Source organism: Helianthus annuus, chromosome 11, assembly GCF_002127325.2.
Source record: "Helianthus annuus cultivar XRQ/B chromosome 11, HanXRQr2.0-SUNRISE, whole genome shotgun sequence".
NCBI classification, from domain to species: Eukaryota; Viridiplantae; Streptophyta; class Magnoliopsida; order Asterales; family Asteraceae; genus Helianthus; species Helianthus annuus.
This window is the reverse complement of record NC_035443.2, coordinates 177,787,362-177,799,495: the sequence shown is the minus strand read 5'-3', so window position 1 is coordinate 177,799,495 and position 12,134 is coordinate 177,787,362. Positions and strand designations below refer to the sequence as shown.

General features: G+C 37.5%; 1 protein-coding gene across 1 annotated transcript; it reads right to left on the bottom strand.

The window, feature by feature from the left end:
- Positions 1-621: 621 nt before the first annotated feature.
- Positions 622-4,121, bottom strand: LOC110891218 (benzyl alcohol O-benzoyltransferase). The gene is made up of 2 exons (XM_022138917.2): positions 3,631-4,121; positions 622-1,693 (listed from the first exon to the last, which is right to left on the bottom strand). The coding sequence occupies exons 1-2, from the start codon at positions 4,081-4,083 to the stop codon at positions 776-778; spliced, it is 1,371 nt and encodes a 456-aa protein (XP_021994609.1). The 5' UTR covers positions 4,084-4,121; the 3' UTR covers positions 622-775.
- Between the last annotated feature and the right edge of the window lie 8,013 nt (positions 4,122-12,134).

The following is a 12,134-nucleotide window of genomic DNA, read 5'->3' as shown; positions in this document are numbered from 1 at the left end:
ACCGTGCAATGCATATGTCTTTTTAAAACATAACTTTTTATTACTTGTGTAATACATGAAATTTTTGCTTAGTTTAACAAATCTGTTCTTACTATTTTTATCCTTAGTTGATAGTCTTAAAAGATAGCAATAAATTTAATATTGTCAAAATGTGTGGTTTGGGCAATGGTTGAAAATAGGTTTGGATTAAAGCATGCAGCTAAGGATAATTGTGAATGGAAGCAAACCAAGCGAGATTCTTCAAACAATGCTATAGAAGCTTGTAAGAGTTGAATATTTATAGTGGTGTTGTGCTTGAAATATTCATGGATCGACCATATACCTTGATTCATCTTTTTTTGTTTCCAAGTCCATCACTTAAGAATCAAACTCGGACCGGACCAACTATATCCGGTACGGTTCTTGTTTCAAAAACTAGTTCTCAAATTTTGCTGTCTAGAACTGAAACCAATTATCAACGTCTTACATTTTAAAGTTAAGTAATATCATTTAGCACTTTTTTTTATTTTCAACCTTAAAACCTCAAAGTTAGTTGAAGACTTGCAGTCTTGATCACATTGATTCTTATTTTTCTAGTTATTGATAACCTTCAGCATATGTAACTTCGAAGTAATACGTTGATTGATTATTTAGAAATAAGATTATACAATACATAACCAGACTTATGAGTCTTACAATTATTTAGTTCATACATATAAACTTCGAACATTTCTATTACGAAAACCACATCTAAAAAGCTTGTTTGTATGATCACCTGTCGAATCATAACAGGAAACTATAGTTTGGAATTTGCAAGTACATGTTTTGGGTTAACATGGTCATCGTTATCGTCTTGCGCCAACATCTTATCTAGCTCTTTGACAAATCTCTTCATAGCAACACCTGGCAACCATATGGGTACCAAGATTCCAGACTCACCTTTATGATTTATATGACGTGTATAGAAACCAGCAATATGGTGATCAGGCCCTGCATAGACCGCTTTTCCCCACCCGAAATCAATTTCATGTAATCCAGAACGTGTCACGTCTGACACCAGAAAGCTTCCAACAGTTGTGAAGTTGGGTCGTCCTTTGATAACCATTAGATCTGCGACGGATTTCAGGTACTCTTCAGTTGCTTCAGATTTGGCTTTCATCACAAGCTCTAATGCGTGTCCTAGCGGTTTGTTACATAGGTCTCGAGCTTTGGAAATGGTAGCCGGGTTGGCAAAAACATTTCCATAGTATCCTACGGGGACCCGATGCTTGAACTTTAAACGAGCGTTGACTATGGTCATCACGCGCATTTCATCTTCAGGGTTTGGTTGGAGCGCGATTGTACGACAACGCCAAAGGCAAGCTGTTAGGACCTCAAATGTGGTACAACGTGTGAGGTGTCTTGGAACGAACCTACGAATGGCTGAAATCTCGGTTGGTCCAAAGAAAAATGACCTAGTTTCCATGTTTTCCAATGGGATGATTGTACCATTGGTGTCTACCACTTCATCATACTCGTGATGCGTGCATGTCACACGTGGTGGGTCTCTTGCACAAAACAATTCTCTTTGCCAAATAGGCAATGTCGACGGTGTGGATGTGCCTTTTGTCATTTCACTTAATGCTGTCAAAAACTGTATGTATCCGAATGCATCGCACATGGTATGATTAAATCGTACAACAATGATGAAACCTCCACATAATAGTTGTGTCACCTGTCAATCAAAATTGATAAAAATAGTGAATTTAGTGTCGGTGGATTTTTAACCAGTATGTCATTTAAAACATATCACTACATGTTGAAATGAAATATGACTACTGAAATTGAATTGTACATCCAGAATAGTCCTAAGAAGACATGGTCCCAAGCTGATACTTGACATGTCGCCCCCCCCCCCCCCCAGGCCCATCACAGAAGTAGTTGAATAGGAGGATTACGATGACTATAGCCCTTGGTAAATTTACTAAAGACGAAAATGATTTGTTTGATATTATGGATGACTGGTTACGTAGGAACCGTCAACAGTGTTCGCTTGTTTTTATGTGCGTGTTTATGTGGCCATAAGTAGTCACGTGTATATGTTTGTGTGTTCTTATACAAATATTAACTTTTTCAAAGACAATTTGTCATGGTTTAATTCACGGAAACTTTTAAAATGTGTATCGAACATAACTTTTTCAAACAGAAAATAGTTTTAAAGTGAACTTTCTGCTATACTAAGTAACCTCGTGATGATCTCATTGTATTAAAGTTCAAAATTGTATATATTTAGATTCTTATTCATAATTTTCCATTTATCTATTGATGCCAAATGCATAGAATCAAGTAAAAAAAACCTTAAAATTAAGTTATTATACTTGTGCATAAAGCCATCAAAAAAACTTTAAACTATAAAGCAATTAAAGTTAGGGTTAAGTTCACGTATAAAGTGCCTTATCGTACAAAACATACAAAAGATATGAAAAAGCCAACAAACACGGCGTCATTTTCGTAATTATTTGGTCGTAGGGTAATTATCAAAATTACTATAAAAATGATCTTGTAGAGTAATTTTGATCTTGTAGGGTAATTATCAAAATCAAAATTACTCTACGAGTGTATCAAAATTACTCTTCAAGTTTATCAAATAACATACAATTCAAAATTACTCTACAAAATCATTTGTAGAGTAATTATGACATAGTTTGGGCTCCTAGAATATGGCGCCCTTGGGGCTTTCTATTTGATTGTATCGAAAGGCCCAATGAATTGGGAAAATCAACTCGTATAAATCAATCGAATTTATTGAATAAGTAATATTATCATATAAATTCAAATACTCTACAAAATTACCTTACAAGATCAAAATTACCATACAAGATCATTTGTAGAGTAAATCAAAATTACCCTACAAGATCATTTGTAGAGTAATTTTAATAATTACTCTACGAGTAAATAATTACGAAAATGTCACCGTATTTCTTTACATTTTCACCATATTCGTATGTTTTGTATGATAAGGGTATTTATATTTGATTTTTTGTCTTAAAGTTATTTAGAAAAAAAAAAGTGAGAAATCATCAAAACAGACATACTGATCCAAAAACATTACAAAATAGGCAATGATTTTTTGCATTTGAAAACATATATATTCAAAACCAACTGTCCTGAAAACGCCAAATTAGCAAAGTTTGCTAAAGAGGCTCTATTCTAGCCAGCACTAAAAACATTAAACAGTAGAGCAAGTACACAAAACAAACAATCTAACAATTACACATGTAAAGTGTCGGCGGTTAAAAGAGCCGGCTTTATCGTAGCCTACGGCTAAAGGGACCCTTTTCAATGTCGGCTCCATTACCATCAGTTGAAGCTGACACTTTACTAGTGTAATTATTAGATTAGTTGTTTTGTGAAGCCACTGATATTTGTGTTAGCTAAATTTTTAGTTTCCTTAATCCTTAGCCAACTTTGTTTATGTAATGTTTTATGAATGGGTTGGTTTTGAATTTGTTTACTTTTTAAATCCCTATCTTTTTTTTTCTTGGTCAACATTCAAATTTTGATGATTGTCCCAAAACTAAATTACATGCATTCTTTTAATAGTTTTAAAACTAGAACTTTGTTACTACTTCCTTACTTTTTTCTATAGGCTTTGCCAACATGAAGTTTTACCTGAATCAACAACAATGGTGAATCAAGAATGCCACTGGAGCCAGGAACATCATAAAGAAGCTCTTCCCTACACGGGAACGGCGGCTGAAGCTCCACCCCAAACTGCTTCAGCGTAACATCCGCCTCCGCCTCGATAAACAATGCACCCTGGCCCGAGCAATCCACCATAAGCTTCCTCCCTGGACCTTCCTTTAGCCTGCCCGCGAACGGATAGTAAAACACCAACGCCTTAGCCAACGCATCCCTGATCACACTTGCCGGATTCTTATTTATCATTTTTGGATTGCTTTGGTAAATATGAATAAGTGGAACATGAAATCTAAGGCCGCCTTGATCGTCAATGTCGGAGAGAGGCTTGAGTTCTCGAGGTGTCGGTTTAGCAGGAACAATGAGCTCCGGCTCATGTCTCCTGACGGTGAATGTCAATGGAGTGGTGGTGGTTTGTTGAGACATATCTGCTTAGTTAGCTTTGTTATGGTGATATGAATTTTGGTAACCGGTAGATTTATAATGGTGTGTAGTACGTAGGAGACACCCTCACTATTTCTACCTGTTCACGTCACTCAAATAAGTGAATCATTGTAAGTATTATTTTTACTGATCGATACATCTTTTTTCTTAACAGCGACTTTTCTTGGATTAGGCTATCGCATTCCTCAAATTATAGAGCCCCAGATGCTTATTCATACACCGTTGGAGGTGCTATAACAGGTTTTAACAATTAATATAAATAATAATATAGAAATCGATGATATTTGAATAATTTGGGTATCAAATTTGTTCATAACAAAAAAAAAAAAAAATTAGAGCATGTTACCAAATATTTCTTCGTATTAACACACGCAATAAACTACAACATGCATTTATTTGATTTTTTTAATAGTATTATATTTAACATTTCTATACTATAAATCAACAACATTATGTTGTTTTGTGATGCTGAACCCCAAGCATGAGAAATTTTTCAAAAAAAAAATCATTTTTAACTCAAAGCTTTTCATCTTTTACAATTTAACCCAACACCTTTTTTATTTAATACTTTGGTCCCCATACTTTTCATCTTTCACAAGTTTCTTATTTTACGACTCGTTCTAAATTTTGTGAATTAATACATCGTAACATGTGTGTGGGGTTCAACGTTTTTTAGTATATTTATCTCATATTTGACAGCACCGTCGCAACGTGTCTATTTTTGGCCGTTTGACAGGTTCGACGCAACGGACGGGTCCTAGATCAACTTACTTATTTTTTTTACAAGTTGTTAATGCACTTTGGGTGATAAGTGCATGCCTTCCAATTTGAAGGGTCTTTATTGTTCATGTATTGAAACTTAGTCCTAGTTTTATCCTTGGACATTTTGTCCAAGTTTTAGGCTAGACTTTTGTCTGAGTTTTTGTTTAGGACAAAAGTCAGAGTTTTGTGTAGTTTGTTTGTCCGGGCTTTCTAGTTTGTCTTGAAAGTCCGTGGTTTGCCTTGTATATATACCTTTATGTGGAATAGACAAGGCGGCGATTGTGTGTGAAATTCTGTGCACCTAACCCTAATCATTGTGTGTGTGTTTTGTCTGGCGGCTACTGTGTGTGTGACGTCATTCATCTTCTTCATCAAGAATACTCAGTGTATTCTTGATTTCTCTCACAAATCCTTGCATTCTAGTGTTTCATCTACAGTGGTTAATCATCAGGTGGATTCCGCACACCTGTTGGTGGCTTTAGCTGAGTGAGATCTTGGATTAGGAGGCCTTACAAGTGGTATCAGAGCAGTGTGCTCATACTACTGTAGGTGTTTCTTAGTTTGAAGGTTTTTGTGAGAAAAGTTCAAACTTTGATAGGGTTTAGTGAGTGTTTAGTGAGTTTTTGTGTTTTATTCATGATTCTTCATTCATCTCTAGTGATTTGATGATGGATTTTGGGTAGTTTGGTGATTTTTAGTGTTGTTCTTCATCTGGGTTTTTTACAGGGGTTTTGGCTCTTGTTCATACAGTGTTGAAGGTTGAAAAAGATTCCTAAGTTTGATCTTTGGAAGATTTGTCCGTGGTTTAAATTCTGTGTTTGTGTTTCCGGGGTAATGTTGAACCAGTGTGAAGTCACATTGGGGAGATAGTCTGGAGATTGGTTACTGGATCTGAGTTTTGAGAAACTCTTACTTGTTCTGAGTTTCAAATTTTAACTCCTGTCCGATTTTCGACTTCCGAATTTCAACCCTTGTCCGATTTTCAACTTCTGTCCGAATTTCAACCCTTGTCCGATTTTCAACCTCTACTAGGTCCGAATTTCTGTCTAAGAAACCGTTACCTAGTCCGAGTTTCACCTTGGTTTACTTGAGTCTGAGTTTAAGTTTTATACATTTCTTCAGAGTCCGAGTTCTTTGTTTTTCCTTTTCATTAGGTACGTACTTTAAGTTTTGTTAAGTCCGAATTTTACTTAGCCGAATTTTACTTAGTCCGCATTTTACTTAGTCCGAATTTTTAAATTCCTACTGTCCGAATTTTCATCTCACTTTGGTTGGTGTTATCTTAGTGTTGAACTGAGTTTAGTGTGTTTATACAATCCTGCTTGTCCGTTTTTTAAAACTCTAAGTGTGTGTCCGAGGTTTGGGTTTTATTTTAGGTTCTGATCCGAGTTTTACACTCTGATTAAAGCCTCAGACATTTCGCTCCGTGTTTTCTCTCCGAGTTTGGATTTAGAAAACCTTTTCAGTGACACAGTGCTTGCTTGGAAACTTACTGTTGTTTTCTGAAATGGCAAACAACAATCTGACTACTATGGTGCAAAACCTCAAGCACAATGCTGAGGTAGGGAGTAATGACAAACCTCCTTTGTTGATAAACGAGCTTGATTTTCCTGAGTGGAAGGAGCGTTTCGAAAGGTATGTACGAGCAAAAGACATCAAAATCTGGTTGTGTATCGTTAAAGGATGTGGAGCTACTCCAGTACGTACGTTGACGATTGATACGTATTTGGCACTCACTGACGACCAGAAGAAATTTTATGATTGTGAAGAGAAAGCTATGTCAATGATTACGATGGCTATGACACAATCTATACTTCATACGTTCCGTAAAAGAAGTAGCTCAAAGGATTTGTGGGATAGTATGATCGAGCGATATGAAGGAAATGCAATGTACAAGAAGCGACGTCTCGAACGTTTGAAGACTCAATTCGTTGTGTTCAAGGCTTTAAGAAATGAATCATTTGATGACACAGTGAACCGATTTTATCATCTGTTGAGCGAACTTGATAGAAGTCAAGAGGGTATCTACACTGAATTTGAGAAGGTTGAGAAGTTTCTGAATTGTCTTCCCAGAGAATGGAATATGTACACCGCATTGATTAGAGAGGGTGTTCTCTATGAGGAGCTCACATTGGAAGAAGCTGTCCAAAAACTGAGGGGTTATGCTTGGAATATGGAAGATCAAGCATCTGATTTCGAGAAGATCCAAGATCCTCAGTTATATAAGGCTTCGAAACCAACGGATAAGGGTAGTAATGGTGGAGTCGGTGTTGCCTTGTATTCGGAGAATGAAGGTTCTGCAAGTGAACACGCCTTTATAAGCAACAATGTCAGTTCAAGTGGAACAACCAATTCCAATCAAGGGATGTACTCTTCTAGTGGAGCTCAGAAATCTCAAGGAACAAGCTTGAACATTCCTAAGATAGATGCAAGCTGTTTAAAGTTGATTGAAGAAAACATGAGTCTTTTGGCGTCCTTCATGACAGCCTACGAGAACTTCTGTCTTGAAAAGCTCGTTGAACCGACAAGTCTCGATAAGGACTTTGATCAGATAGACCAAGACGAAATGGAAGAACTTGATCTACAACTCAATATGGCACTCTCAGTCCGTAGAGCGAAGAAATTTCTGTTGAGAACGGGTAGGAAGTTCATAGGAGGTCAGACAAAGACTCGAATGGGAGTCGACATGTCAAAAGTAAAATGTTACAACTGCGGTATCTACGGGCATTTCGCACGTGATTGTCGAAAGCCGAAAATGGAAAGATCTGATAGAGAAAACAACTCTCGAGGAAATAATTCAAGACCTCACAACAATGCATCAACTGCTACCTCTAACTCAAGTGCTCGTTCAAGTGGGTCTGAAAATCTTACACCTTCGACAAACAATGCTATGGTGGCTCAACCTCTACAGAGTGTGACTGAGCCTTATGACTGGGGTTGTGCTTTGGAAGACATTTCAGGAGCTATAGTGTGTAACAACTGTCACAAAAATCAATAATTAGGACAATAATTAGTCAATAAGAAAACCCTAATTGAGACACCCAAGTAATTCTGCATTAGCCCTAAAATTTTCAGAACAATCGGAATCAGGATCAGGGCCCCTAAAACTCGAGGGGGGCAAACCCTAGTTTAATAGTTATCTAAAATAAACGTTGCTAGCCTCTGATTGGCCAAAATTTTGAATCACCCAAGCTATACCCGAGCCTAGGCAGCCTATGAATTAGACTGCTTAGCTTACGGACCGCAAAGGAAACGGCTTACGGTCCGTAAGCAGGTCCCAAAAATTAGTATAAATAGCAGACATTGGGACTTGAACAGAGAAGTTGAAACGACGCTCAGAAGTTCTGTGTACGTCGAGATATCACTGAATAATCACAATTAACACACACGGGTCACGAAGTGCTACCGCAATCAGGGTAATAACTCGATCGCTATTACGATTCAACGTCCGATCGATTATAACTATCCAACGATTGTCCGAGTGCTGCTCAAATTGAGCTTGTACTTTGATTATTCATCGTGATTTCGACTTGAATATTTGAGTGCTGTTCGAATTCGGACTATGCTCTGTTATTCGTTGTGAATCCGATTGAATTATTAAGTATCGCACTTGTTAATCGATGTGAGGGTTTGATCTCGTGAATTGACGTAACTACTGAATTAGTTACTAACCCGTTTGTGTGTGTGCATTATTGTTAAATTAGGAATAATCAAGGCTAATCAGTAAGGCTTATATCTTGCTCGTTAAATCTGCAATGTGAGTCATTCTCTTTTTATCAACTGTTTTACAATACTCCAAATTTATTTTCAAAAAGTTATAATTACAGGGACTAAGTCGTGGATATCTTAATTTATTGGTTAGTGGGGTATTGTGCACATTACTATTTCTCCCAGTTAGGTTCATTGACCTACTAGGGAGGAACGTCACTATTAGAGTTCATTGACCTAATAGTGGTATGACCATCGTCACCATTGTGACTTGTCACCATTGTGACAGAAAGCCAGATAAAAATAAGATATGAACCATTGTAATCGCTCTTATGCTGTAATTTATAACTATGGGTCATTTCTTAAAACCTGAATGAACTCACTCAGTATTTCCCCGCTGACAAAACCTTTTTCAAACATGTTTCAGGTGATCTGTTATGAGCAAAGAAAAGTGCCAGGAAGCACTACCAGCTTAGAAAAGTGGCTCAGTGTAAACAAATAAAGAAACATGTTTTGAAAAATAAAAGATTTCCTCGTGAAATCACATTATTGTAAATTATGGGATTTTATCCCCAAATTATGTAAACGAGCAGTTTTAATAATAAAAGATCCTGTTTTAAAAAGACTTCCGCTGTCGCCTGAATTAAATACCACGGGATTTCTGTCCCGCGGCTCCTGAAACGGGTCAAACCGGGTCGGGGGCCGTGACATAGTGTCACAAGAATTTATAGCTGAAATTGTAAACGACGAAGTGTGTGAAGAGATTGTCGAAGAAACTAGCATTGAGGAACTTGCGGTTGTAGCTGAGGTTTTTGGGGAAGAGTTGGACTCGGGGAATGTTGCTGAAAATGAAGATCCCTCGAATGAAGAATCTATTGAAAAGTCTAACAAGACAGAAGACGGGGAAGAGGGAGAACGCTTTGAATTCAACATCTCCACAGCTGAAATGCAGCAATTTGTAGATGCGGAAGCTAAAAGGTTGGAAGAAAACTCCGTAGACAATGAGGCTTGTGCATTCATGGCTGGCATTGAGGTAAAATCATCTTCTATAAATAAGTGATGTGCTAGATGTGTTGAGTTTGTCACCAAGATTGATAGATATGCACTTCATAACACAAACTTAATTGCAGATTTAGAAAAATCCAGATAACTCATTGCTATTTTGTCCAATTCGGATAAAGAACACCGAATTAAGATAAAATCACTGAAAAATGATATCTCTGAATTTGAGAGACTTGTGGCTCAGGGAAATCTTAAAAATCAGGAATTAAGATCTGAACTTGAAATAATTTGTTTTGGAAAAGAACAAAATCATTTTGGAAAAAGATAATCTGATTTTAGCTTTGCAACGAAAGATTGAAAAGTTCGGGGATTCATCCGAAGTGATGAATTTCTGTATTAACAGCCAACGTCTCAAAGAATCTAAGGAAGAAATGTTCGGCATTGGTTATAGTAAGGTGCCTCCACCGGTAAACCATAACTATACATCGATGCCAAGCATTGATCCTGAATTGGCAAATTTTGTGCCGAAGACCCCTCTGACGGTTGAACCGCAAGGTGAGTCAGAATCTGAGCCAGATGAAGTTTCTGACTCAGAACAGTCGAAGGTGAGTGAAGTTTCAAAGAAAAATGAGGTAAATCTTGAAAACATTGAAAATTTGATAAGCAATAAGATTTTGGAAATTTTTAATCAAGTTCAAAATGTGAAGTCAAAACCAAAGTCACGTGGGAAATCTAAAAAGGCTTTGAAAAATATCCCTAAAACTGAGTTTGTTAAAGGGGAGGATTTTATCAAAGAAGAAGTGAAGATCGAAACAGGTTCCAACTCTCAGTTTGTGAACCAAATTTTGAAAAATTCCACCAACGCCTCATCATCTTCGACCAGTCATGAGAAACGTCCAAAGAATGCTGCAAAAATTCGCAAATGCTATAAGTGTCGTGGGAAAGGACACTTAGCAGCAGACTGTCCAGATGACAGGGGTAAATCTCTTGTTGATCCTGATCAAAAGAAACCTTTTGTTGAAAAACCACAAAATGAAGCAGTTAATGTTGAAAAGAAAAATGGTAAAAATCAGAAGGTTGAGAAAAACAAAGTGATTAAACAAGAAGTAAAACTAGTTGTCAAACCAAATGTTAAATCACAACAAAATCAGGATCAGGAAGAGAAACCCGTTGTTATTAACCGTGGGGACAGATCGGAAAGTACATCTCAAAGACATGATACTCGTGAGAAAACCCCTCACAGATGACAAAATCATGTTACTTTCCAAGCACTTGAGAATGACCAACGTTCTGGAGGTTCGAACAACAACTATGTTAGACCTCATGCACAGAACAGATTCGGGAATGATCGAAATGCGTCACCCCCCCCCCCCGATTTCCAAATCAAAGACCGCGTTCGGATAATCATCCACGAACATTCTCAAGACACGATGATGTTCCTAGATTTGGTAGAAATTTTGAGCCACCCAGGAATCAAAATTATAGTTACCAAAACTATGGAAGCCGAGGTTATGGAAACTCTGGTTATACCAACAAATCGTCAACTCCGTATAATCCACGATTTGCGGGAAGTCATTCCAACAATTTCCGAAATGGAAATGGAGGACACAAAAGCAATGATGGTTATTTCAAAGAGTTTTCCTATGTTGATGAATCGGGACGACCCAAGACCATCATGGCTTGGGTCCCACACTCTAACTAAATTTTCTTGTTGGGGAGTGTAGGAGCAGCTGAAGAGGGCTATCTATATTTGGTATATCGATAGTGGCTGTTCCAGACACATGACAGGAAATAAAGAGTTATTGAACAATTTTAAACAAATTCGTGGTGGTTATGTGAACTTTGCCGGTGAAAAGGGTGGATACATCACCGGTGAAGGCTCGGTGTCAAATGGAAAAATCACGCTGCATAAAGTGAACTACGTTGAAGAATTGAAGCATAACTTGACGTCGGTTTCTCAAATCTGTGATAACAAGTACACGATGTTGTTCACTGATAAAGCTTGCTTCGTTTTGTGTCCGGGATTTGTTGTTCCTGAAGATTGGATCGTTATGGGGGCTCCAAGGGTGAATAACACATATGTCATGGACATGCGCCCGTTGGTTAACTCGTCTGCTACAGTGACATGTCTACTTTCGAAGGCGACTGAAGATCAATCGTATCTCTGGCATAGGAGAATGGGCCACGTGCATCTGCGAAAAATGAACCACTTAGTGAAAAACAACTTAGTGTTGGGGTTCCTTTACGTAGTTTCAATATGCACAACAAATGTGAATCATGTGAAAAAGGAAAAATCAAACGAAAGCCTCATAAACCGAAAACAGTTAACTCAATCCAAAAACCACTTGAATTGCTTCACATGGATCTTTTCGGCCCGATCCATGTTGCTAGCATTGGTGGGATGTCTTATTGCTTAGTTGTCACTGACGATTTCTCACGATACTCGTGGGTATTTTTCTTAAAAACAAAGGACCAAGCTGCTGGTATTTTAAGAGACTTATTCAAACAACTTGAGAAAAATTATTCACTCCCTATTAAGAAAATCCGAAGTGACAACGGCA